The 26,220-nt window shown below is 35.5% G+C and overlaps 1 protein-coding gene across 18 annotated transcripts in view; it reads left to right on the top strand.

Moving 5' to 3' along the window:
• PTPRK (protein tyrosine phosphatase receptor type K) overlaps window positions 1–26,220 on the top strand; it is a 583,718-nt gene that overhangs the window by 291,740 nt on the left and 265,758 nt on the right. For all 18 annotated transcript variants that reach the window (XM_067010720.1, XM_067010722.1, XM_067010719.1 and 15 more), the window contains exons 5-6: window positions 219–334; window positions 18,580–18,754. In XM_067010720.1, coding sequence (XP_066866821.1) covers window positions 219–334; window positions 18,580–18,754 — 291 coding nt within the window. The remainder of the gene's footprint in view (window positions 1–218; window positions 335–18,579; window positions 18,755–26,220) is intronic.

Here is a 26,220-nt window from a genome sequence, read left to right as displayed (position 1 = left end):
GCAATTATGGGGCGATACGTAATAAAGCTATTAAAAAAAGAGAACTGAGCGTGAGAGAGGCAACAGTGTCTTTCAGCACAGAGAAAACTCAATTTTCTTCCATACGACGTTAGTCTTGGCCAAAGGTAAAAGTATGAACAACATTATTCTGTTGGGAAAAAGTAACACAGCGTGTTTTCTTCATGTGGAAAAAAGTAATTTTTTTCTTGCCTTCACAGATAAATCTCCTCATTTCCTCCGTCTGGGGGACGTAGAGGTCAACGCAGGGCAGAATGCTACATTTCAGTGTATCGCTACAGGGAGAGACGCTGTACATAACAAGTTATGGTTGCAGGTAAGGCCACATTGGCAGCTGAACTAAAGGGTACACTTGATTTTTTAAAAATCACGAATTCTTTTTCCCTGTGTATGTGTGTGCGGGGGTGGGGGGTGGAATATGTGTGTGACAGGTTGACTTTTGTGTAGGTTTGATTTAATTCGCTGCAGATTCATTTCAGATATTTCCATTTTGGAATATGAATAAAAATATAACAGTGTATAGTTAATAAGTATTTGGGTGAGTTACTCATGAACTCATTAGAGAATCATAATTCTCCAATGTTATGTCCAAACTGTAAAAACTATTTTTCTAGATCCATTCAAAATAGGAAAAACATGAAAAATTTAATATTTTGAAAACAACTTACAAGAGCATAGTACTTAAGCAGGAACTGTCATACTCTGATAAAGTTTTCAAAAGTATTTTAAGAAACCTTTGAGAGTGTTTCTGGAAATGTGAATTGGAAGAGAGCCAGTTAAAATTTTTTTTCAGGTTTTTTGTGTAAAGGGTTAATCACAGATCTGAGGACAAGATATTTGCCTTGCACATATTAAATCCGCAATAAATGTGTATTTAATGAATTGCAGTTTAGCATATGTTGGGGAAATGTAAATGGTGCATATAAAGAGCTTTAAAAAAAATCTGTGAGAAAACAGTGACTAAGGAATGTGCCATATCTTCAGAGAATATCTGTCAATCCTGGGGCAGAGGTGGGTGGGGAGGTGGGAGGAGCTAAGAGCAACTAAAGCCTTGAGGCTGGACCTAGGGCAGATGACAGTTGAGCTAAATATTTGAAGCTAGAATGTAAGAAATAATATTCTCTGAGCACCTTTATTATTATTATTTAATTCTGTTTGCATCAGAATGAGGAAAGGGATTTAATTAGTTAGAATTTTAAATTCCTGAGAATGCCAATAGAGACCAAAAAGGAAAATCATTAGCTTAGTTTCTTGAACATAGACATCAGGCTTTATTTTATGATATCTTTAGAGAGAGAAAATTAGTGTCAAGGATCATCATTAGGTTTCAGGAAGTTGGGATAATAATTATAATAAATAATTATTGAAATCATACCAATATAATGCCTGATATTGTACTGGGTGTTATAAATGTGTTTTTTCATTCAATTCCCACATCCAATCGGATGTTATAACAGATGTATTTCATATAAATCTAATTATAGCTACTTTTGTAATTTATTTGATATGTGCATATCAGGATACCATCCTGAATATGTGAAAAGGAAATGAACTCTCCTTTTTCCCCTGTGATTATGCTAATTTCCACTACAGGTATTTAAATATAAGATAATTCTTCCTGTAGAGTGTATTGTAAAATGTACAACTTGTTTCATCATCTAAACATCTAGTTAGAATCCCTCTTACTTTCTCTGTCTCTCAGCCTATATATATTGATAGTATTAAGAATGTGTTTAGATATATTTTCTAATTACTTTGCTAGTCGTTTTTCATTTAGGTAGAGACATTTTTGGCATTTAATTGTTATTGTTATCTATATAGTCTTGTCTTGGAGAACCAGCGACTCTGCAGTCTGCCCCTGGGTTTATGCCCCAGGATTTAATGGGACGTTGGAATAAAAAGGGTTTTGTGTACTTAGACACCAGCTGCCTTGCGTCAACAAAGACTTTCTGGCCCTGCTGGTCTGAGTGGGTTGCAGTCAAAATACTGCTCATTTATTGTTTGCTTCTTACTTTCGTAAATTGGCTAATTTCATTATAGTTTAAAAAAATTTTCCTTTTGCATTTTTTAAATAAAGATGAGAGATAAAAATATTCTGTTCAATTTCCGTTCTGCTTTCTTTTTTCTCCTCTTCTTTCTCTTTACATTTTCCAAGGTGAATTTATATATTTCTCATCTATTTTGACATTGCCCAATTCTTCAGCAATTTACATGCTTATTCATGAAAAAGCTTTTTTGCCTTTTTCAATAATACCACTTAAATTACCTTAACTTATTCCCTTGAATCATTCTTCTCCATATTTAAGAAACATTGAAGATTATCAATTGTCTGGTTTAGGGTTGTTTTCGTATAAATAAGACTGAGACATAGAGATAAAGGTGTAGATATATAGATATAATTGATATGTGTGCATCTTTAGAGTGAGTGAATCAGAAAGTGGCTGATGATTAAAAAAAATGATCCATCTTTTGCTGAAACTAGTAGAAACATAATAAAGGAAGAAGAATCTTGATTCCACAATGCATCTACAGGCCAACACACACAGATAGATGTCAAGTTAATTTTGCTTGGTGTAGAACAACTTCCTAAAGGTCAAGGGGCCCAGTTCTTAATTCTAACCTTACTTCTAGCTGTTTAATTCTTAAAACCCAGCTAATTATATTGGCTTAGAGAATTCATTGAACTTTTCCAGGCCATAGATTTTTTTATCTATAAAAGGAGGTGTGGTAGAGACCAAAACCCCTTCCAGCTGTAAGATGCTAAACCAGGTCTCTACATTATTTTTGATGGTCTGAAACATGGCCTTGATCACCTTTTTTTGTTTCATGGAGGAATGTAAAATTTTTAAGTTACTAGTTTTGTGTGGGAAAAAAATCATTCCTTAAATTAAGTATCATTGTGAGAACAACTGCTTAAAATCTCTGCTGACTGCTGTGAATGAATGTATTCTGAAGTAACTCAGAATGAAAGGTCTTTGCATCCTATTACAAAAGTAATGGAATAATGGAGTAGCTGTTACACCTGCCATGGTCAGGTATAATAAAAATGGCCATCAACTTTTTATGTTCTCCAAATCATTTATATAATATAATAATATTAAGGTTCAATTGGTAAATGTTGTTTGAATATGGTATAAAAGAGCAAAAACTAGAAAGTGTCCAATTTTCTCTTTTAAATGAAAAATGATATACTACAGTTGCCATGAATACCTGATAGTATATGACATTCAAAGTAATTTATGTATAGAAATACATTTAGAGAATAACTGTGCACTTTTTTATTGTCTTGAGCTTACAATTGATATTTCAGTCATTTTTATTGTTTAAAATGACATACAAATTAGGTAAATTAAAGAATGGAGCAGAAAAAAGCAGACACTTAGTGAGTTACCTGAGATAATACGGGATAGTCCATAAGACATATCATAGTGGGTCTGCTATATCTTTAGGGAGTGTTCTTTTTTTAAAAAATATTTATTTATTTAATTTATTTTTTTGGCTGCGTCGGGTCTTAGTTGCTGCACACAGGCTTTTCTCTAGTTGTGGTGTGCAGGTTTTCTCTCTCTAGTTGTGGTGTGCGGACTCCAGAGCACGTGGGCCCTGTAGTTTGCGGCTCACGAGCTCAGTAGTTGTGGTGCACGGGCTTAGTTGCCCTGCGGCATGTAGGATCTTAGTTCCCCAATCAGGGATGGAACCCTCGTCCCCAGCATTGGAAGGCAGACTCCTTACCACTGGACCACTAGGGAAGTCCCTTTACGGAGTTTTCTTTCCTGCAAGATCTCAGATTATAAAATTAGAGGGTCTTACAAGGTCATTCACTCTAGACATCTAGAAAACAATGACAAAATATTTAACCTCCTTGCACATGCTGAGCGAACTACTGATGCATAGAACAATATGGATGAATGTTTTTAAAAGTCCATTGATGTAGCATTATGCATAATGGATATAGCACAACCAAAAGAAATACCGTCAATAAAATATATCATGCTCTAATGTAAAAAAAAAAAAAAGAGTCCATTGGTGTCAGCAAGCTATAAATCTGGTGAAATCATGAGGTTTTGTGGAACATAGTTTAAAAAAGTATGTTATTGCAGTTCATTCATATTGGATGAGGGAGTTAGGATAAAGTCTTTAGTTGCTCCTAGAGAACTTCCAAATTCGTTTTCTTTCATAACGCTCAGTGAAGTAGCTTGCATTCTAGATATGAACACAACTTTTTTTTTTCAGCTTACAATTTGCAGTTTTCCCCACATGAACAGATGTTTTATAATGCTTACAACAAGTTTTAAAACTATACCACTTTGTGTTCCTATGGAACCCTCAATGGTAGAGAATTTGTGGATCATAACTTAAGGCTTATGATAAAACCCAGGTTATAGGAAATAAGATCATAAGTGAGATTTTAATGTACAATTTAATGTTTAATGTTTTTCAGTGTTCAATTTATAGTGAAATAAAATAATAAAAATGTCTGTTTATATTTCTGAGAAGTACCAGATAATTTTCTCACAGGAAAGAAAAAAAATAGGTTATATATGTTCGCGGGTTAAAAATTTTAGTCATGTCCTTTTTATTTCAACACAATAATATGGATAGTAGATAAAGTGATCACAGGAAAAAGTGAATATATAAGGGAACAATAACATATGACACAGAAGTCCCACTTCTAAGTAGTTACATAAGAGAAATAAAAGCATGTGTTCACAAAAAGACTTGTGGAAGAATGTTTAAAACAGCTTTATTCATTATAACCAGTAATTGTAAAGAACCCAAATGTCCATTAACAGGAGAATGGATAAACAATTGGTGGTTCATTCACACTACTCAGCAAAAAATTAGAAAGCATGCACTACTGATACCAGGATTTATAAAGCTCAGCAATATTATGCTTTCTGAAAGGCAAGAGACACAAAAGAGTGCATGCCTTATGACTCTCTAGATGCTAATCTATGGTGATAGAAATCAGAACAGTATTTGACTCGGGTAGGGGGTGATTAGGAACTGGAAGTGAGCAGGGAAACTTTTTGAGGTAAAGTAAATGTCATAGCTTTATTGGGGCTTTGGGTCTATTGGTGTATATACATTTGTCAGAAGTTAAGATTTATCCAATTTGCTGTATATAGTTTACCTTAATAAACCATGAATGAGGAGAAAGTGAGTACATGAAACATTTCCTCAAATATACCAAATCACTGGCAGTACTAATCATGCTGTAGATCAGCGGTCCCCAACCTTTTTAGCCCCAGGGACTGGTTTTGTGGAAGACAGTTTTTCCACGGATGTAGCAGGGGCAGTTTAGGCGGCAATGCGAGCGATGGCGGGGATGGTTCAGGTGGCAATGTGAGCGATGGGGAGCTGAGCCTTACCGGTCCGTGGCCCGGGGGTTGGGGACCCCTGCCATAGATGGCAATAGCCTAGTGCAAACATTACCTGCCTTTTTGTCCATCTTGTCCATTTGAAGTCATTTGATTAGGTTCAAGGGTGATTTTTAATCATCAATGTAAACTGAAATATAGAATAAAGCATGTTCTGAGTGTTCTATTATCAGAACATGTTATAACGTTCGAGGAAGTGAAAGAGTTGAAACAGGAGTTGGACTGTAACTTTCAAATTAGTATTCTTTCATGAAGGTCCGGTGTAAGTGGACACCTACATGACAAATCAAATAGAACCCATTGCTGGAACATCTGTCAGACCATATGCTTTGGCCTCAGGTTCAGTGTAGAAACTAAAATGCTAATGACTCCATCCATCATTACAGAGCTTGGTGGGCATGCATCATTGGGTTGGACAGAGAAATTCAACAGCGGAGTTACTGAAAGCAGGGAATTGTGTGGGGAGATTTGGTGGCACCGTTTGTTTTGGTGAATTGAAATGAGGTTGTTTAATGTGTGACTGGTAATTCTATGCAGATTGCCATCAAAGCTGTGGCAGTTGGGCCAGTCTGTCAGTAATCTCCCCAGGTGCTGACATGGTGCCTCCTGAGTAGGCCTGCCAAAACAGGAAAGGCAGCCATCACTTTGTCCTTGGTGAGGCTCGTCACTGCTAATGTAGTGTGATACAGCTAGTTTCTCAGCCAAAGGAAATGTCATTCCTTCTGGAGCAACAGATAATTAAGCAATACATTGAGAGTAAAATTAGTACAATTAGGTGCAGATTGCTCTAAAAAACAACCACAGAGAGGCTGACCTTTTGCAATACCAACTGTTGCCAGCTGAGGGTCAATGAAAATGGTTGGTCTGAAACTTCTGGCCATAAAGTGTTTTATCTATCCAGGCAAATGTAATAGCCTTGTTCCTATACTACATGGGAACATCATCATGTAGCATTGGAAATGAGAAGCATGATTTTAAAAAAAATGAATAATTTGAAAGTACAAAAATTTTATCTGGTGAAATATATCACTGCAATGTTTCAAATGCCAACTAGTCATTGCTCACAAAGCTCTTTCTGATGCTGCCATGCTATAGTATTTTCCTGTGTCTATTTATACTGTCATATGAAGTGCCTGGAACCTTGTATCATGTTTAATTTCCACAAGAGATTTTACTATCCCTGAAACTATTTCTTTTTGAGGAAAAAAAATCTGGTAATTTTCCATTTATTATAATGAAGGGAAAATGTTGGAGGAAATTAATCTATGTCTAGAAACATGCAGTTTACAGTGGGCAATTCATTGAGCACTAATTTGAGAGGACTATATCAAAGCCAAACTGATTAAACATTTAATATATGATCAGCTCACATTGGATACCATGGGGGTGGGGAGAGAAAGGAGTGAGATAATGTGAAATTGTCCTAATGTCTAGACTTGGTGAAAGTTCTGACATTTTCGAGATTGGCCCTAAGAGTGGCTGACACATATCTGAAATATTAGAATAACGAAAGGCAGCATACAATTACTAGGACATTTGGTAAAGTTGAAGAAATGATGTCAGAATGGCTAAAGGTACATCGTATAAATGTATCTTGAGATTTGTGGGAGACTGGATAAGTTTCTTAAAATCTTAGAATATTGGGAATATACAGGAGGGATTTAGTTTGTTTTTTATAGATAGTAAAGTACAATAATAACTAGTGGTTTGAAGCTATTTGGTGAGAGATATAAGCTGATTATGAGGTAGACCTTTGTAATTGTAGGTCTGTTGAAATGTAGAATGAGCTACTGTAGGAGGTAGTAAAATTAGGGGAAGTGTCCAAGCATAATCTGGTTAAGTACTTGCTAGAGATGTAGAGGACATTTAAGCATGAGACTGAATGCTTTTTAAAGATCCTTTCAGCCCTGAGAGATGCTTGTATAACCAAATAAGAAAAGATCGTATGGAATCTAAGCCCAGTGCTTTTTCAGAGATGAAAGAGAGCATCACAGACTGGAGTGTTTGGTGAAATCATTAAGGAAGATTTGATTGAGTCTTTGAAGGACATATAGGGCTTGGATAAGAAAGGATTAAGTGGGCATGGTTATCACTGCAGTTTAGTGTATGTGTGTGCTGGTAGGGCAGGAACATCAAGAGAAGAATCTTCTTGAAGTGTAAGGTTCACAATGGGAAGTAGAGTTAAATATAGTTTATGGCAGGGTTGGGACTAGGCCATGATGGAGACAAAAGCAAGAAAGAAGCTACTGCTGGCAGTATAGACATCAAGTAGTGAAGGCCTAGGATTGGACAATGCCTGTGGATTTGGAAAAAATGTGAGGAAGGGAGGAGAGGGACCAATGAAAGAAGACACAGAGTTTGGATTTGGTTGGTACCAGGTGAAAGCACTTGGAAGAGTGAAATAATAAAGATGGCTTTTTAAATTTCCTCAAACGTTTATTTTTTACAGCCAGTCTGAATTTGTTTTCTCATTTTCTGTCTGGGAACTAATTTACCTGCTCGATGCATTTGTTTACTTTTTTCCCCTTCTGTCTTGATAATTGCATGTGAGTTTTCCTAAATAGGAGTGAAAAATGAGGAGACATTCCCATTCCTTTTGACTCTTTAGCCTTAAAAAAATTTTACCAAGACAGTTGGAAGCTTGTGGCCAAATTGAAAACCTCTGGGTGTTCCTGATTTCACTAAGGAGAATCCATCTGTGGGAAGGCTGTTGGTGCTTTCAGTCTTGCCTTCTGTATCTTGTGGCTCACAGAACAGGACCCGTGTCAGAGAAGAGTATTAACCATGTCTGTTGTGCTTTCCTGACTCCTTGTAAACTGATAGATGAACACTAGCCTGCTACTCAATTCTAATTTTCTCTGTTTATCCTGTTTAAGCATTAGTGATTTTTTTTCTGTGTATATGCTCATTTACAATGAATTCTGCTCCACTTAAGAGACCATGTTCTATTTGGTAGCTAATGGCTATCACTCTTATCAGTCCTGCTTTTCTTGAGGACCTTGTTTTATTCGAGTTCATGGCATTATATTCTTCCTTCATGGCTTCATGTAAAGAATTATAATCATTGGTCTTGAAGTAAAATCACTGACCAAGTATCGTGGGTTGTAATGTTTATCTTTTTACTGTTGGCATTTTGGGTGTGTATGTATGTAACAATGAGCATCAGAAAGTTTAATCATATTTAATTTTTAGAATTTCCAAATATTCCTGAGGTCATTTTGGTTGGCTTTGTGTGGCTTTCTACCATAAACAGTTCAGTGCCTTAAAGATATGATGCCTTCTTTTCCTTCTTCAATAATTCATAAACTCTGAGTTTGTTGTCTACAGATTACATAATTGACTATAAATGAATGATGTGTGGAATAGTCTTTACCTTCTTTATGTATCGCTGGAACATGACTCTAAAGGCCTGGCAGTCATAGAAGCTCAAGGATTTCTTCTTATCAATATCTATAAATAACAATTTACTGCTTTTTCTGTACAAGAATAATGCACGCTCCTACTGTTCTCAGAGCTGCCCTTTCAGTATGTTTTTCAGGTCACGTCAAGCGCTTTACACATTTCCACTGAGCTCCTGTGGTCAGTGTTACAACATGGGGCTCTGGCAGTGGGCTGGGTTTCTTCTTTATGAAAAGCAGTCTGACTTAAAGATAGTGTATTTATAAAATTCTTTTATTTTAAAATAAAACATAGAGAAAACCTCACAAAAATGAAAAACTATGACTCAATGAATTTTTATGATACCCACCACACAGGTCAAGAGAAAGACTTTGCCAGCCATCGTAGAGGCTCTTTCCAAGTGGTCCATCCCAGACACAAATGAGCCATCTCTCTACAAATAATAATTATCATGACTTTCAGCCCTTGAATTTTTTTCCTGTTTTTTTTTCCACTTACATATATTTAGTCTCCTTAGATACTATAGATTGGTCTTGTCTATTTTAAAAAATATGTCTTTTAGAAGACAAACACATGTGTGTTTGTCCTCTCTTGTGTTTGTCACAATTTACCTGTTGAGGAACCCAGGCCATTTGACTTGTAGTTTTCACACAGTCTGCATTTTACTGATTGCATACAAATGTCCTCTTCAGTTCAACGTGTTCCTTTGAATTTCCTGAAAATTGGCAGCCAGATCTAGAGTCAAGTTTGATCCTCTGGCAATGCTAGAGGAGGTGCATGGTGTGATTACCAGAGGCACAAAATGTCAATTTCTTTTTGTGATTCTGATACCAATTGATGCTTAGTGCCTATATTCATTCATTCCTGGTGGTTGTAAATCGTGATATTCTAATTTTATTATTTCTTTTGTATTTTGTTTAATTAATGAAGACAGACTTATCATCACCTCCTATCTGGCTACCCAGTGACATAGTGCATTTTAGGAAAGGCATGGTAACATCTCAAATCTTTGCTTTAATTATTGGTTTTCAATATAATTAGTTGGTTCCTATCATCCTCCAAAGGTGACTGATTCTTCTTCCTCTTTTTTTTAATATCATGAACTTATGGATTTAGGCATATTTAATAGACTTCAATTCATTGCAATTAATATTTTTAAGACTCAGATCATCCCAGGTTGGCTCCAGTGACCATTTGATATAACTTCAGTAGTCTTCGATAGCTTTCTTGTATTGCTCTCTGATGTCAGTGTCATCTTGCACATTTTCTCTTCCAGACCTGGTGCCCTGTTTTACAATTTTTTTTTTTTTTTTTTTTCTCGGTACGCGGGCCTCTCACTGTTGTGGCCTCTACCGTTGCGGAGCACAGGCTCCGGACGCGCAGGCTCAGCGGCCATGGCTCACGTGCCCAGCCGCTCCGCGGCATGTGGCATCTTCCCGGACCGGGGCACGAACCTGTGTCCCCTGCATCGGCAGGCGGATTCTCAACCACTGCGCCACCAGGGAAGCCCCTGTTTTACAATTTTGAGAAATTATATTTCAGGACCATTATGTGAATGCTGATGGGTATTCATTGCTAGATCTTTTCAGTGAACAGAACTAAGAAAAATATACATATATATTTAAAGGTAAAATAACTATTAGTTTATATTGATATTTCAAATTCAAGCCTAAAGTTTTTCACTTAATGTTTTCTTTATTACAGTTTATCAGTTACATCTTCTTTTTTTCCACACTAATATTTTTGGTTCTCAATGACACAGAGAAAGAGACAGTTAGAATATCCCATAATCACTCATTTTTATTTATTTATTTTTTTGTGTGGTACGCGGGCCTCTCACTGCTGTGGCCTTTCCCATTGCGGAGCACAGGCTCCGGACGCGCAGGCTCAGCGGCCACGGCCCATGGGCCCAGCCGCTCTGCGGCATGCGGGATCCTCCCGGACCGGGGCACGAACCCGCGTCCCCTGCATCGGCAGGCGGACTCCCAACCACTGCGCCACCAGGGAAGCCCGATCACTCATTTTTAAATCTCATGTTATTTTGAATACTTGTACCCTATCTATCTCCATTGTTAGCATAGTGCCATTGCATATTGTACTCTCTCCCATTTAGTCCTTATTTGGTGTTAATTCTATGTGTAGCTATGTTTTTTAATGTTCATCCTCAGTATGTATGTCATGTCTTCTTCGTAATTTTGGTTGTTTGAAACTTATTTTCTGGGAGATTCCACAGGAATAAGCTCATGTAAATAATACTCCCTGAGTTCTTGGATGTTGATAATAGTTTATATGTGCCCTTGGTTCTTAAGTCAATTTTGAAGGTTATAAAATCCTTCATTCTCATTTTCTTTCCTTGAGTAGCTTAAATGTGTTACTTCATTTTCTTGTGGCATAAAGCCTTGCTGTCAAAGTCTGATAATAAATTTTCTTTTCCTTATAAGTCTCCTACCTGCTTTTCTAGATAGTCAAAGGATTTGTTTTTCTATTTCTTTAAAGATTTTAATTTTGTAAGAATCTATATCAAGGTAGCAAATACATGGTTACCCAGAACTTAAACTTATATAGGTATTTGATCAAGAATATCTATCTAATGGTGATATTTTGCATATCTCTATTACTACATCATGCTGTGGACTAGCAGTGTCTTCTTTACCAATGACACTGGAGTTATTTGTACCTTTAAATCTAATCAGATTAGAGAACCAATTCCAGAAAACCCAGAACCAAACCAAATCAGAAAACTCATCCCTAAAAATCTTTTCCTCCAGAACCATTTCTGGTAACAAAATCATCTCTGTTAGTCAGGATTCAAACATGAAAAGCAGATCAGAAGGTGAGATGACAGATAGATAGATTTTTTTTTTTTCAAGAGATTTGTTGCAAGGAATTGGTTTATGTGATTGTGGAACCTGGCTGGGCAAGTCTGAAGTCTGTAGTCAAGCACTTTGAGAGGGCAGGCCGGAGTATTCAGGCACAGACTAAAGTTGCTCTTCACAGGTAGAATTTTGTCTGCTTCAGGGAAGCCACCGATCCATTCTTAAGACTTTTCAACTGATTTAATCAAGTCCACCCAGATTATCTAAACTATTCTCCCTTAGTTAATGTCATTTGGGTATGGACTTTAATCCCATCAGCAAAATACCTTAGTAGAGACACCTAGGTTAGTGTTTTGATTGAGTAACTGGGGACTGTAGCCTAGTCAAGTTGATACATTAAAAGACCATGACAATTTCAGATATATTATTCACTTAGATATTGTTTTGATTATTATCTTCATAATATTGCTATTATCAGGATTTGAAGTTAGAACTTTTGCACAATTATCACACCTAATATTCTCAGCCTCTCTGTTGAATAAGCTGTTACAAATTGATATCCCCATTTGTAGATGAAAAGGCAGAGATTTGAGAAGTAATGAGAAACTGTGAAGCTAATATATAGTCATTGCAGGACTAGAACGTAGGTATCATCTCCCATAGTTCAGTCTACTTACTCTGCCCTCTTTGTGTGGCTCCTCATATTGGTCACCTTGTCCCAATATTGCAAAGACACCTTCACTTCTTAGGTTAAAGTTCATTTTCTTGTTTAGTACCTGACAGTTTTTGTGAAACGTGATTAATGATCCCAATTCTAGTAATTTGCTATCGCCAGCACATTTTTACCCTACTTTATATCAGAATTATAATATTTGCCTCCTCTTTCTTTTCCTGTGTCAGATATCATTTGCCTTGTTCAGTACTTTTATTGCTGTATAGTAAATACGTTGTGAACTTAGTATTGTAATTTTAGGGTAATTTCTCCTAGAGGAATGCTATTTTCTTATTGTTTAATCTATTGAAATCAATATAATAATTTCTAACGGACATAAATGAGTGCTTTTCTCAAAATAGTAACAGTGTTTCTAATTGTAGAAATTTATAAATTTCTAAACCTTTAAGTTTGCCATGATCCTTTTTCATTTTTCTAAAATTCTTTAATTGTTCAATAATAATGATGATGATGATAGCTTTATCATACCTATGAGAAAGAAAAACATTCCATATGGCAGACAAGCCCCAGTAAGGAACCCTCAGGTCCTTGGAATTAATTTGGCTGGATTGTTGTATGAGTCACATCAACCTTACTTAATTACAGTGTGCAAATTTACAGACATTAGTTTTGGAAAAAGGGCAAGTACTGACAAATTATATGCGGTCCTCTTAATATTATTCAATAGGAGCTTAAATACCAAACATAGGAAAACAGTCTCTTTCCAGTTTCTCCAACTCTAAGAGGATGGAGGAGACATGTATCATTATGTGCCCAGGAAAGGCAGTGAAAAATAAATAAAGCAATAAGTGTAATTTAATTTTTTTCTTCAAGTCAGTAGAGTGAAATAATCTCTGCAAGTGTACTAAGTGCTGCACTATTGAATTTAATATTAAATTGAATTAATTCTGTTCCTCAAGCTTTGAAAAGAGAAGCTGAAATAAACTGTTCCATATTTTAACCATACCACATGAGCTTTTAGGATTTCAAGTTGAAAATAAGTAATAGAAAACCAAACGTATTACATCACGTAACAGGAAGTCCAGAAATAAGGGGGCTCTAAGAGCTGTTGACACCATTTTATTTTATTTCAATTTTAAATTTTTCTCAAGAGAACAAAGTAAGGATTTATTAAGTGGTAGTACACTCTCAGGGGGAGAGTGGACAGACTCAGGTGAGTAACTGCTGACACCATTTTAGAGACATGATCAAGAACCTGATCCTGTCTTTCTCCTCAATGTGCCATCCTCAGCATTTTAGTCATGACATTGAGAAAAAGAAAAGAGGACGCACTGTGTTTTCTCTAGAAGTGAGGAAACCTTTCTGGAAATGACTTGGCTTATTCCTATTATTTCTCATTGGCCAGAATCACACCCATTTTTAGACCTGTCAACTTTTCATGGGAATAGGACCTTCATCGCGTTTTCAACCAGTGTCTCAAGCTGAAATATCTTGATGCATAACCGAGGAATCTTGTAAAAATGCAGATTTTGACTCAGTAGATCTAGAGTGATCTCTAGACTTTGCATTTGTAACAATCTGACAGGTGATCCTAATGCTACAATTTATTATAGATATTGGGAATTAACCAATATTACCATTACACTACTTTATGCCAGGAACTGAACTTGTCAAATAAATACTGCATGCACCCTACATGATGAAGCTTACTTAGTTTACTAGAGGAGTCATAATAGTAAATCCAGTGACTTGCCTAGAGTTACTTGGTAAGTGACGAGTCTCAGCAACTGTACTGGAGACAGAATAAATAAGAAAGCATGACAAGGATCTGGGGAGGAGGGGAGAGGAATGAAAAACAAAGCGCTAGGTTATATTCCTTGGATCATATAATTTTGTGGTTCATTTCTTAGTATTTCTCAGGGTTGGGGATTTTGAAATGGAGAATCACATAAAAATCTCAAAGCAGGATAAAGAGCCTGGAACTGAAGAATATAAGGCAGAAAACTATATGCAAACACTGCTGTATAAGAGATAAATTTACCATTACTTCTTATTTCCTTCTTCCATAGCCCTGCCTACTCTGCTAAATTGATAGCTTGTAGGCAGGCAAAGACCTATTGTTTTGGATTATAAAATAAAAAGTTATCATTATTTTTGACTTCTGAAATGTACATATCATGAACTCCTACTTTGAAATGTAGTGCCTACTGAAAGTAAATAAAGCACTGTCTAATACAGTAGGTTACATTTTCTCATTGATACAATGCATTGATCAAGGCTCAACAACAAATAATCAACTCACTGGACTGTACCTATGATACAAATGAAACAAAAAGCAACTTTGGTTTATTTTAGAGGAAATACTACTGGATTTTGTGTCTTTAAACCTAGTTTTGAGTTTTAATCATGCTACTAACAGGCTGTGTATCACATTTTTAATCTTTCTGAATTCTGATTTTATAATCTTTAAATGAAAATGACTATCACAGAAGGTTTGTAGTAGAGAACAGTGACAGAACCAAGGTAATAGCTAATATAATATGAGGTACATGGAGGTGCTTATTAAATGATTTTTGAAGAAAAATCTGAATATTATGACTCTGTAATTATTTTTATTGTTATTTTATTTCAAGAGATAAATGGCATCTAAGTGTACTATGCTCATTAATTATAGAAACAATGTGTATCCTATATAAGCATACATAGTTATGTTAGTATAGTAATATACACAAATACAAACACAATGTAATCAACTTTGTGATCTCCTGATGGTCCTCAACATCTCTGAGTTCAGAAAGAGCTTGGCATGAATGATCTCTAGATGTCCTTGAGGTTCTGTATTTCTGTAGCTTCCTTTTGTTATTAATTTTAATTAATGATTTTTATATATTTTGTTATAAGAATTTATGAAAAACTAAGTTTTACATGACTTTTGTCTCTAAAAATATCAGCGAATTTAGTTCATTTTAACAAAGAACTTGAGTACCCACTAAATAATGATAACATACTACATATATGATGCTGTGGAAGAAAAAATACAAAATTTGAAGTCCTACCTTCAGGATGATTTCAGTACACAAAAAGGTAAAAGGACATATATAGAATATATTGTAGAAGAGATTCAAGATAGAAATGCTGTTGATTACATTTTTATGATGATCTTTGAGTTTTTGAGACACTATTCATGGTAATTTCAGTGGGAATGGAAAGTGAAGAGTATGTATAAGTTGATGAAATGTGAGGTTGAGGCAGAGAGGACGTTGTTAGATTTCATAGCTCGTGGCACTGTGGGCATCAACTAGGAATATCTAAGAGCTGTTGGTCTCCCTTGTTGGGTAATTCAGATTTTTCATGAGAGCAAATGACTGACTGCAGCAAAAGTCAGTAGTGGTCTTGTAATTGTTGCAAAGAAATAGCATATATCCTGTATTGGCAGTGTATAACAATGGAAAGTTTTTAAAAATCCAGAATTCTTTCAGGCTAGCGAAAATCTCTGAAATGGCTGCTTGTAAAAGTAAAGGGTCAGAAAGTAAGGTCTCACTGACAATGCAGAAGATTGAAAGAATAGGAGACAATGTCACGGGCAGTTGTGATTCAGACTGAGAAAACTATCTTAGCACAGGGACAAGGTAGTAACGAAGGCTGTTGGGCATCACTGAGGCCAGAGTGAGTTTTGGGATCACTGAGAATATTCACAGACCTATGGTGGAGAGGATTATCTGACCTGATAGATAACTGACTGGAAGGCTATTTGGGCAAGCTGGGAACTCTGGAAGTTGAGAGGCTGTTGAGTGGGATAGTGAAAGAGTGGCCTGCAAGTGAGGAACCAGGATAAAGGGTAAGAAAGTAGAAGAAAATGTGCCCTCCTTTGAGAAAAGTTTGGAGGAAAGTGTTATTGTGAGACGAATGTCAATTAAGATGGAAAGATGAAATAATAATTATTCAGAGGGAAACGTTAGGGTACTTAGTAACTAAACAAGAGAAGACAGATTTTTGAAAAAGACATGGTGTTAAAAGACATGAGTGCTGTGTGTGCACAAGCAAGATGATTTAGAAGACAAGATGGGCCCAGGAGTTGGCTGGTCTTGCCAAAGGAAGAACTGAGAAAGGTGATGGAAGATGGAGAGCACTACTGGAGGGGTAAATTAGGGGAGGATGAGGTGAGGGCGTGTACCTGTCTAAACAGTGCTGAGTCATGGTCTGCCTTCCAATTAGAAAGATGGTATCAAATGATATGATAATTGAAAAAAAATGCTGTTTGAGATTCTCATGTGTAAAATTTTTGTTTGTTTGTTTGTTCATGTGGTTTATAGGGAAAGAGAATTTAGGCTAGATTTTATGGATTTATATTTTGGCTTTTGAGTATAAGCTGCTTTTTCTCTTTATTATTATTCAGGGGAATGAATAGGGGATCTTGGTGCAAAAATCATGGAATATGTGGGTCAGGAAAGAAGAGTCAACAAAACACTGAATGAGTGAAAAATTTTGACTTTAGTCAAAATTGGGACTTTTTAATCTTTAGGTATATATGCATATACAGACACATACGTATATGTAGAACATAATTTGCACATATATATCATTTCAGATATGGAGAAGGATGTTAAAGGTACAGTGGATTTTAGAATTTTAAAAATTATTAAAGTAATAGGGTGATTCCTTTATTATTTACCTGTTTAAAAAAATGCAGTGTTTCAAACATACAAAAACAATTATAAAAAAAGATAAATTGACCACTAACATACCTACCACTCTAATTTAATAGAAGTTGACATTTTTCATTTTTGTCTCCTATCTTAATTTTTGTTAAGGATTTTTTTTTTTTTTTTTTTTAGATTTAAACATGTATTTCAGTGGAATGCAGATGTTCAATTTTATTTTTTACCAGGACCCTACTGGTTTTAGTTTGCTTAGTTTAACTGCCACATTGAATTTTACTGAATGGATAAATCTCAGTTTATTTATCCACCACTCAAGAATATGTGGATCTTTCCCATACTTAACTATTACAAACGATTCTGAGTTCAACATTCTTGTACATATCTGCGTGATCACACATAGAAGAGTGATCCAAACATAGAAATGTAGAAGTGGAACTGTTGGGTTCTAAGTTTTATGCATCTTCAACTTTACTAGATAGTAACAAATTATTTTCTAAAATGACTGTAACCATTTACACTTCTAGTAATTTTACGGTTCTGTTTTCCATATCTAGTGATGAAATGATATTTCAAGTAGTGTGAAAGGGTACCAGGAATACTTAGCATTTTACCAACAAGAAGTTAGGATGAGGATCATGACCAATTCTCTCTCATAGTTGTAGCTTTTCTTTGCCCTTTGTGCTATCTTTGACATAAAGAATTTATAAATTTAGGTTGAGGATCTCTTTTCATGGTTATTAGACATACACATTTTCTCTTTTTATAGCCTGTCCATTTTTTGATCGGGTGGTTTGTCTTTTTTCTTATTGAACTGTAGATGAATTTTACATAACCTGGCTATTTATCTTTTGATGATTATTTTCATGACAAATATGTTATTACAGTTTGTGGCTTGCTTTTTTCACTTTATTTATGATGTCTTTCAACATATAGAAGTTAGAAATTTTATTATAGTTGAATATTTCAACCATTTCCTTTATGGTCTTGTGTGAGGCACCCTGATACTGTAAATATGTTTTTCCAATAGTTCATTTTAAAAGTTGACAGATATGCTTTTAAATTTTAGGTTCCTTTGATTATTTCTTTTAAATGGTATAAATTGGCTGTCATTAATGCCAAAGAGATAAAAGAGTACAGATTTTGGTTTGACTCTAAATTATTCATTAGTATTTTATAGTCATGATCGCATGCTACACATTTAGAATAGATACATTGGGCATGGTCTCAGTCTCCTGAAGGGGACAAACCTATTAAGCACATGCAGTATAGTATAAGGGTGAAAAGAAGACTTTATATAGAGAGAGTCTGGCAGAAGGGAGGGGGCAGTGGATCATTTGCCAAAGAGCCATTAACTGTCCTGCTAATTCATATACTCCGGGCTAATAACAATTTTATGGAAAACTGACATTACTATTATATAGTTTCAGCACTTCACCCCTTAACGGATAGCAGTGTTTTACTTACATACTTTTTCTGATTGAAAGACAATGGTAAAAATTTGTGGGGCTACACAGATATTTTCCGTCTAATTTTAACAAACAAGAATAACTTATCACAGATGTTCGTTGCCAAGATGCTTTAAATTTCTGGAAATGTTAAGAACCTGTTTTTTAAAGATTGGTTTCTGTTTACAGAGGCGAAATGGAGAAGATATACCAGTAGCCCAGACTAAGAACATCAATCACAGAAGATTTGCTGCTTCCTTTAGATTGCAAGAAGTGACAAAAACCGACCAGGATTTGTATCGCTGTGTAACTCAGTCAGAACGAGGTTCTGGTGTGTCCAATTTTGCTCAACTTATTGTAAGAGGTAAAGTAAAATTGCTTTCACTTCATGAAATGACATCACTTCATTAGAACAAATGCAACTTTTGTAGATATTTGGATCAATTTTTAAATCAAGTACTCTTCATCTCAAGTCACTGTAAAACCATATCATTATAAAAGTTCTGAAAATGTCTTAAGGTCAAATTAAGACTGCAGCTGTATAGTTTGTCAGGCAAGTTTATAGTTGTATAGTTTGTCAGGCAAGTTTTCAACAAATGATTTCTATCATAGGGAATCTATTTTTAAAAGCTCTAATAGGGCTAAACATATAAAATACTTTATTCCATATTGCCATCATCTAGTTTGCACTTTAACTTTAGATTGATTTTTCTTGTTTACAATAGTTCTCTAGATACTTTAGTTTTTCAAAGCATTGTGGCAATTATATCAAGGTCAAAGTTTCTATCCCCGTGTATACCCGTAAATTTTACCAGTATCACTAATTCTGGCCCCCTATGGAATCTTAGAAAATTACACTTTCTAAGAGGTCCTCAGTATTCTGGGATACTAAGGCTACCAAAATAATTGTGAGGGATTATGACATGTCAGTACATATCTTTAGTGAATACTGGAAAAACACGTACAGGTACTCAATGTATATTACATTCATTGAAAATTGACTGAGTCCTTATATATTCCACTGTTCTAGATTGTGGAGATACAGTGGTTAGTAAAATACAAAAGACTCTGCCCATATATAGCTTAACACTGAGGTATATTAGGCACATCATATAGGAAGATGTTGAAAATGTAGTATCAAGTCATGGTATGTGTTATGAATAAAAATAAATACACAAAATGACAGGGATTGATATTTTAGTTAAGATTATCTGGAAGGCCTCTTTGAGAACTTGACAACTGAGCTGAAACCTTAAAAAAATGACGACGTCAGCCATGTGAAAATTTAGAGGAAAAGCAGCTTTGTTGAATAGGCTATTATGCATCAGTCGATTATGACACAAATGAAAATAATTATAAACCATGTAAGTCTCTTCAAGGAGAAGTTTGGCAGATTTTAACAAAAACATCTAAAGTGGACTGAGATTTGTCAGAGACATCAGGGAAGGCCTTTGTCAATGACTTTCTTTGAGATAGAATCTGAAAGTTGAGAAAAAGTTGCCCAGATGAGGGTTGTGGATGTGAGGGGCAGGGGTAAGAGAAAGAAGGACCAGCAAGCAGAGAGCAAGGCATGTGTCAATGCTTAGAGGCTGGAAGGGGAAAATGAGTTACATCCATGTTCAAGTTAATATATTTTATAATGCTTGACATCAAATGTATTTTGATGTCATGTATTATTTCATTTTAAGATTTACTTGATTTTAATACTTTAACCTTTAATACTTTTAGAAGAAACTTGAAATTCAGACTATTTGATAATTGCCCAGAGCCACAAAGATCTAATAACTGGCTGAGCCAGAATTTAATTCCATGTTTCTTAACTCCTGGTGCCAGGCTCATTCCTTTCCACCACAGCTTTATCTGCCATTAACATTATTAAATAAGGCTATTAGCCACTTGTAATGCTTTTGTCATGAGAGATTCTATAGCTCATCAAAAAAAAGAAAAGTTGTTTATCTTTGTAAATTGGATAGGACTCTATTATAAATAAAACTTCTCTCATGGCTCCTGAGTTAGCTTATATGACCTGCTTAAGTTCATGAAATCATAGCCCCAATTCATTGACAAATAAGAAAATATGATAATATTTAACTCTAGTGTTTAGATAGAGAGGCAGTTTAACTTATGTTCATATATGTTTGCATATTCATCTTTGGTGATCCCTGTTGCTGCATCTTTCTCACCTGAGCCTGATGGTACTTTTGAAAAGCCTGAAGGTGTCCTTGTGTAATCTTCAGAATGATTAAGATGCTATGGATACAGGAAGGTGGGTGTATTCTTGAGTCATCATGCTCACTGTATCTTCACGGTACTGGTATGTGCATGCATGATGTGCAGCCTTTGAAGGAGATGGTGGCTTTTAATAGTGCAGCTAGAGTGCTTTTGAATAACTTACAGTTATATACTTAGATCAATATAGTTATAGATACATAGATATAAAAATTTTTTGAGGGAGTGGTCCCCAAGGTATTCAACAATTCATAGAAGGCAGAGTTGAAGCTTTTATCCAGGTGTTCTCTTTAAAGATAAATTTCCTTCTTTCAGATAGCCATTTAATGCCTGTTTATTTTTAAAGAGATTTATTTTGGATTACTAGATTTCTCTTGTTTACCTTATCTGAAAAGTAGATTTTATCAAAGCTTGGTGTTCTTTACTTGGAGAAACTCCATTATGGCTATTCTAGGAGTGTCGCTTGTGGAGTGAATAATTATTTCAGTAAGATTTATAAAAGGACACTCCTTGAGTTTCATAGAAAGTTTTGGCTGTTTTTCTTTCCCTTTTTAAATGTTTTTATTTTTTAAGAAAGTTCTGGCATTTAACCTATATTTTGTTTTAGATTTTATATTGTACCTGTTGAGTTAAGATATGATGGCACTTTGAATGTACTATCCAGAGTGTGTTAACATTTTAGAAACGTATTTTGATAGTTTGGGCAGTTTTCTTTTTCTTTTCAACACATTTTAGTTTGTTATGTATCTAATACTTACAGGTGATATTCTGCTTGGTGTTTTATTTGAAAACTAATATAAAGCAATACATTTTCCTGTTAGTCCAGATAACCAGCGAATAAATATTGCTAACCACAAAACACACCCTTCAGGGTCAGCTCTCCTGGTGTTGAAATAGTGCTGAGAATTAACTATGGTGACAGGTCTTGTCTCTCATTGGCACTTTCAAAGCTGACATTCTGTTACATGCATACAAAAGATGGTAATTTTAAAGGAAATTTTGGGGGCAGTGATATGAATAGTCCTTAATAAGATCTGGCATAGTATTGCCTGTTGTCAAAGATGACCCAAGGGTAAGAGTTTATTAGTGCATTTTCTCCTAAACTGAAAGTGACAGGGCATGCTTAAGGCTTTTTGGTTGCTGTTTGTTACAAATGAAAATTTCACTGCAAAATTCTCATGTTGAAGAGTATTGATCCCTGTTCTCCCACAGCCAGAGGAAGAAAAAATAAAGTATGCTGAAACAGAATATACTTTATCACGACTTTAGATTTGCTTCCAGATCGTTTTGAGTAATGATAACATTTTGTTTGTGAAAGCCAATCTTTATTGACAAAGAAGATTTTACAGAGATGAGATGAAGAGCAGATGTTTTGCTCCATGTTTCTACAAAATGGAAGTGTAAAAAATGTGAAATCGTTGAAATGATATTTACAAGCTTCAGACTAAAAGCACCACCTTTGTAGTCTAAGTTATGTTATAGATTCTCAATCTTGATCTCATTTGCAGTCTTCTCCTTTCTTTTCCACCTGGCTGAGTCAAAGACCCAGCTAAATTTCTAGCCAACTGACCCACAGTGAACTATAAAATTCTGATTGCTACAGCTGACACTTAATTTCCATTCCCATTTGTTAGCTGTGCTTTTTAAATTATTTTTATCTGTGAAACTCCAATTACATTTTTCAAGTTCTTTAATGTGAAAAGCATCGCATTTTGTTTGTCTTTGTTGTTGGTTGGACTTTAAAATTTTAGTGGCAACTATTAGTCATTATCAAAATTCTCTGGACATACATATTCTGTTAATATTTTTATCTATTCCTAATGAATATCACTGACCTCAAGCTGTAAAGTGAGGTGAATGTCAACACATGTACCAGTGTAGGTGGGCCTGTAAAACAAGTTTTGGTGTTTAAAATCATAAGGACTTTGGATTCTTGTTGGTACTTCCCTTTGTAAGACAATACAAATTAATGTAAAAAATAAAAATCTATTTGCTGACTTTTATAACTAGAAGGTGCAGAGATAAGCTTCAGGGTTGGTTCATTTAGTGAGGAAGGATCCAGGTCCTTCCCAGTTCTTCACTCTGCAGTTCATAGTTTTGGTTTTTATCCTAAGCCAGTGTCTCTTCATGGTCATAGGATAGCCATATGGCTACACACTTCTCTGGTCTCATCCACTTGGGGATAGAGAGGTTATTACCTCTCACAGGTATCAAAAATTGCATGGCTGCATATGGAGAGACAACAGGAATGGCCAGGAGAGAACTTCTGTAAGTGGGACTACAGAGCATAACAATGCTATTCAAAGGCAGTCATTAATTCTATTCAGGTAAAATAGGAATTGAGGAAATTTTTCAAAAGAAGGTACAACTTTACTTTGAAGGACATGCAGAGTTCGGAACTTGGTAATGTGGGAGAAGGGTGTAGTTTATGTTCCATTAGAGTATGTCTAGTTCACCTTTGCTTGCTACAGCACCTAGCACATTTTTTTTTTTTTTTTTTTTTTTTTTTTTTTTGTGGTAGGCGGGCCTCTCACTGTTGTGGCCTCTCCCTTTGCGGAGCACAGGCTCCGGACGCACAGGCTCAGCAGCCGTGGCTCACGGGCCCAGCCGCTCCGCGGCATGTGGGATCTTCCCGGACCGGGGCACGAACCCATGTCCCCTGCATCGGCAGGCGGATTCTCAACCACTGCGCCACCAGGGAAGCCCACCTAGCACATTTTTTGACACAAAGATGGTAAATAAAATGTAGTTGAAGTCAGAGCATGGGGCTGACCCAAAAAGATACAGGGAATGGATGATGAACCGCATTCCCCCCTTACCTACAGATGGAGGGAAGATTGCTGGCATACAAGAAAAGATAATGGCAGTTGTGTTTTGTAGGGTCTGAACCTGTCACTTTTCTTCTTAAATGAACTAGGGAGGGTGACTTTTTGTTTAGCATGAATTTTCTTCTCACTTGTAAAACAATCTTGATTTAACAAATATGTTGTATTCTATTTTGTGTGTGTGTGTGTGTGTATATCAGTTAAAGATCTGACTGTCTCATTTTAGTATTTTTATATTAGAAGCAAGGACATTTGGGAAGTGGAAAACATGACATATTAATACTTTTGTTAGTTGGTAGGGAAAAGCCATGGAATTTCTAGCTTGAGTCCTTCAGCATTCTGCTTAATACCACACACTACTGATTTTTAAATAGTTTTCATAGCACAGTTGCCAGACTCTTGAATTCATATAAAGGTCCTTTTTCTTAATGGTGACTTGAAGATCCCTTTTCTTTGCTTCCATTGTGAAAACTAGTCAACTTGACAGGAAATTTAGAGTTACGTTGGAGAGTTCAATTTAAACATTTATGTTTTATAAAATCTGAACTATAATAAAAGTCTAAGAATGCATGGATAAACCACATACAAATTTCCCCCAACTGCCCCTATGTGACTAGGAAAGCACCTGCAGTCAGTCAGGGGATACCAACTGTTTCAAATATGGAGGAGATCCCAAATGTTGCATATCTAAAAATGTTACATTGCTACCCTTGAGTATGATAAAAGGAACATTTGGAGTCTCCTCTCATCCATAGTAGCTACTTGTAATTCAGATGATTCAATGTACAAGATGTCTGGTACATTTTTAAATTCTAAATGAGCAAAAGGATACTGGAGGTCCTTATTTCAGATAGTATATTATTACTGAAACTCTGTTCTATCCACTTTTGTGTACCATTATTACAAATACTTTTTGCTATTAATTTTCTCCTCCTCTGAGTTTCATTTTGCTACTTGATGAAAATGGTAGAGTGTAGCACTTGTCTTGCCAGAGTGGTTATTTATTTTCTTGTTTGTTTTAAAAATGAAAATGCAATGAGAGTTCTTTCCCAAAGGATTTCTGAGTGTATTTGCATTGGTGAGTCATGCGTAGAGCTCTACCTAATGTTTAGCGGTTGAGTTGCTGGTCACTGTTTTTTTGGAGTGTGTCTTTGGGGATTTTGCTTTTGTTGAAGCTTTCTTCTTAAGAATTTGAGAAAGATCAAAGAGGAAGCAGAATGGTTTGCATGCCAAATAATTCTTTCTGTTGAACTCTAGGGAATTTGATTTCAGAGCACTATATTTTCCTTCTGAGCCTCTTAATTCTGTTCTCTTGGGGTCTGTGATAAATGTAATTTGTGTTCGTTTGTTCTAAAGGATATATATCAACTTTCCAGACTAACAGTTTGGGACTAACTAATTTATATTCCCCTCCCTGCTCATTCTTTTTCTTTCTCTTACCTACCCCAAACCAAAAAGGAAGCAATGAAGTCAATTTATAACTTCATTGAAAAATCAGCTAGCAGCCTTTATTGAGTATTTAAAATGGTAAGTAATAGGCACCAGGAAATTACAAAGAAACCTCAGACATAGTTTCAGCTCTCAAGCAATTTATAATTAATTGTATAGGAAAATGTAGAATTCTTGAATATTTTGACAGAGTTTTGACTTTGATTTTGGTCACATTTTTAATTCCATAGGGGGGAAAAATAAGATCCCCTAACAAATAGAAAATATATCAATGGGTATTTACCAAATTTATTAAGCACTATTTTGGTAAATAATGTTGTACTATAGAGTCTTATATCATTATAAACAGAAGCTCTTTAGCTGACAGATTGAAATCAGTCATCATGGCAGAGAGATAATTCATAGTGTTCAGTGGTACAATGTGTATAGATGGTGGTATAAGTATTGTGGTGGGACATGACTTGAGTTTCTTCCACTTTCCCACTACTTCATCTTCTTAGAGTCGATAAGAGCAGGCTTCCCAACCAGTGTATGACTGACAGAAGAATTTCAGTGTTTAGCTTTTTGTAGTTAACATAAACTATTTGCCAGTTAGATGTTCACATCTTTTTAAAAGCTAGCTAATAGACGTTCTGCTTACTAGTAAAATGGCATCAGGAACTTGACTTACTAAGTACAAACTAGGAAATACACAGAAACAGAAAACACTCATGAAATGTTAGGTAGAAGTTAAATATTAGGTAAATCAGTCAAAACCAACTTGTTCAACAAAGTCTATCATATTACCGTAGAAAGCACTTTTCTTTCCAGCTGGGTTAATATAAATGATGTTATTTCCTTTTCTGAGAAACATTTAGTCTAATAAGAAATAAAAACAATTGTAAGGTCAACACAGATAAGTACAGATAAACATTTATGTTTTGTTAGTCCTCAGCATGGATTTTATTTAGTTCATAGTTACTAGTTCTTATAAAAAAGAAAAAAAATTATACCATTTTAGTGTTAACAGTGAGGATTTGGAGACTAAGGACTGGACAGAGGTTAAATAATTTTGGGAGTGTATGTGCAGCTTTTCTCAGTACATAAATCCATAAGAACCTCTCCTTATACAGCTTTCCTCTTAGCTCTGATGTTTGATTTTAGAGAAGTGGCCTACAGAGGTGGTCTCATCTCTTATGGGCTATAGGGACAGGATTACATTTAACTTTAGGATATAATTTGGAAGATAACTTTGTTTTGCTCCCCATTTCCTGCTTTCTGACCCCTAAACCATGAACATGTTTTGTTGTCTTTTCTTCAGTGTTGTGCAATTCGAAGTCAGATTTAG

The sequence above is a fragment of the Kogia breviceps genome, chromosome 13 (assembly GCF_026419965.1).
Source record: "Kogia breviceps isolate mKogBre1 chromosome 13, mKogBre1 haplotype 1, whole genome shotgun sequence".
Lineage (NCBI taxonomy): Eukaryota > Metazoa > Chordata > Mammalia > Artiodactyla > Physeteridae > Kogia > Kogia breviceps.
The sequence above is the reverse complement of the archived record's forward strand: the minus strand, read 5'-3'. Positions and strand labels throughout refer to the sequence as shown.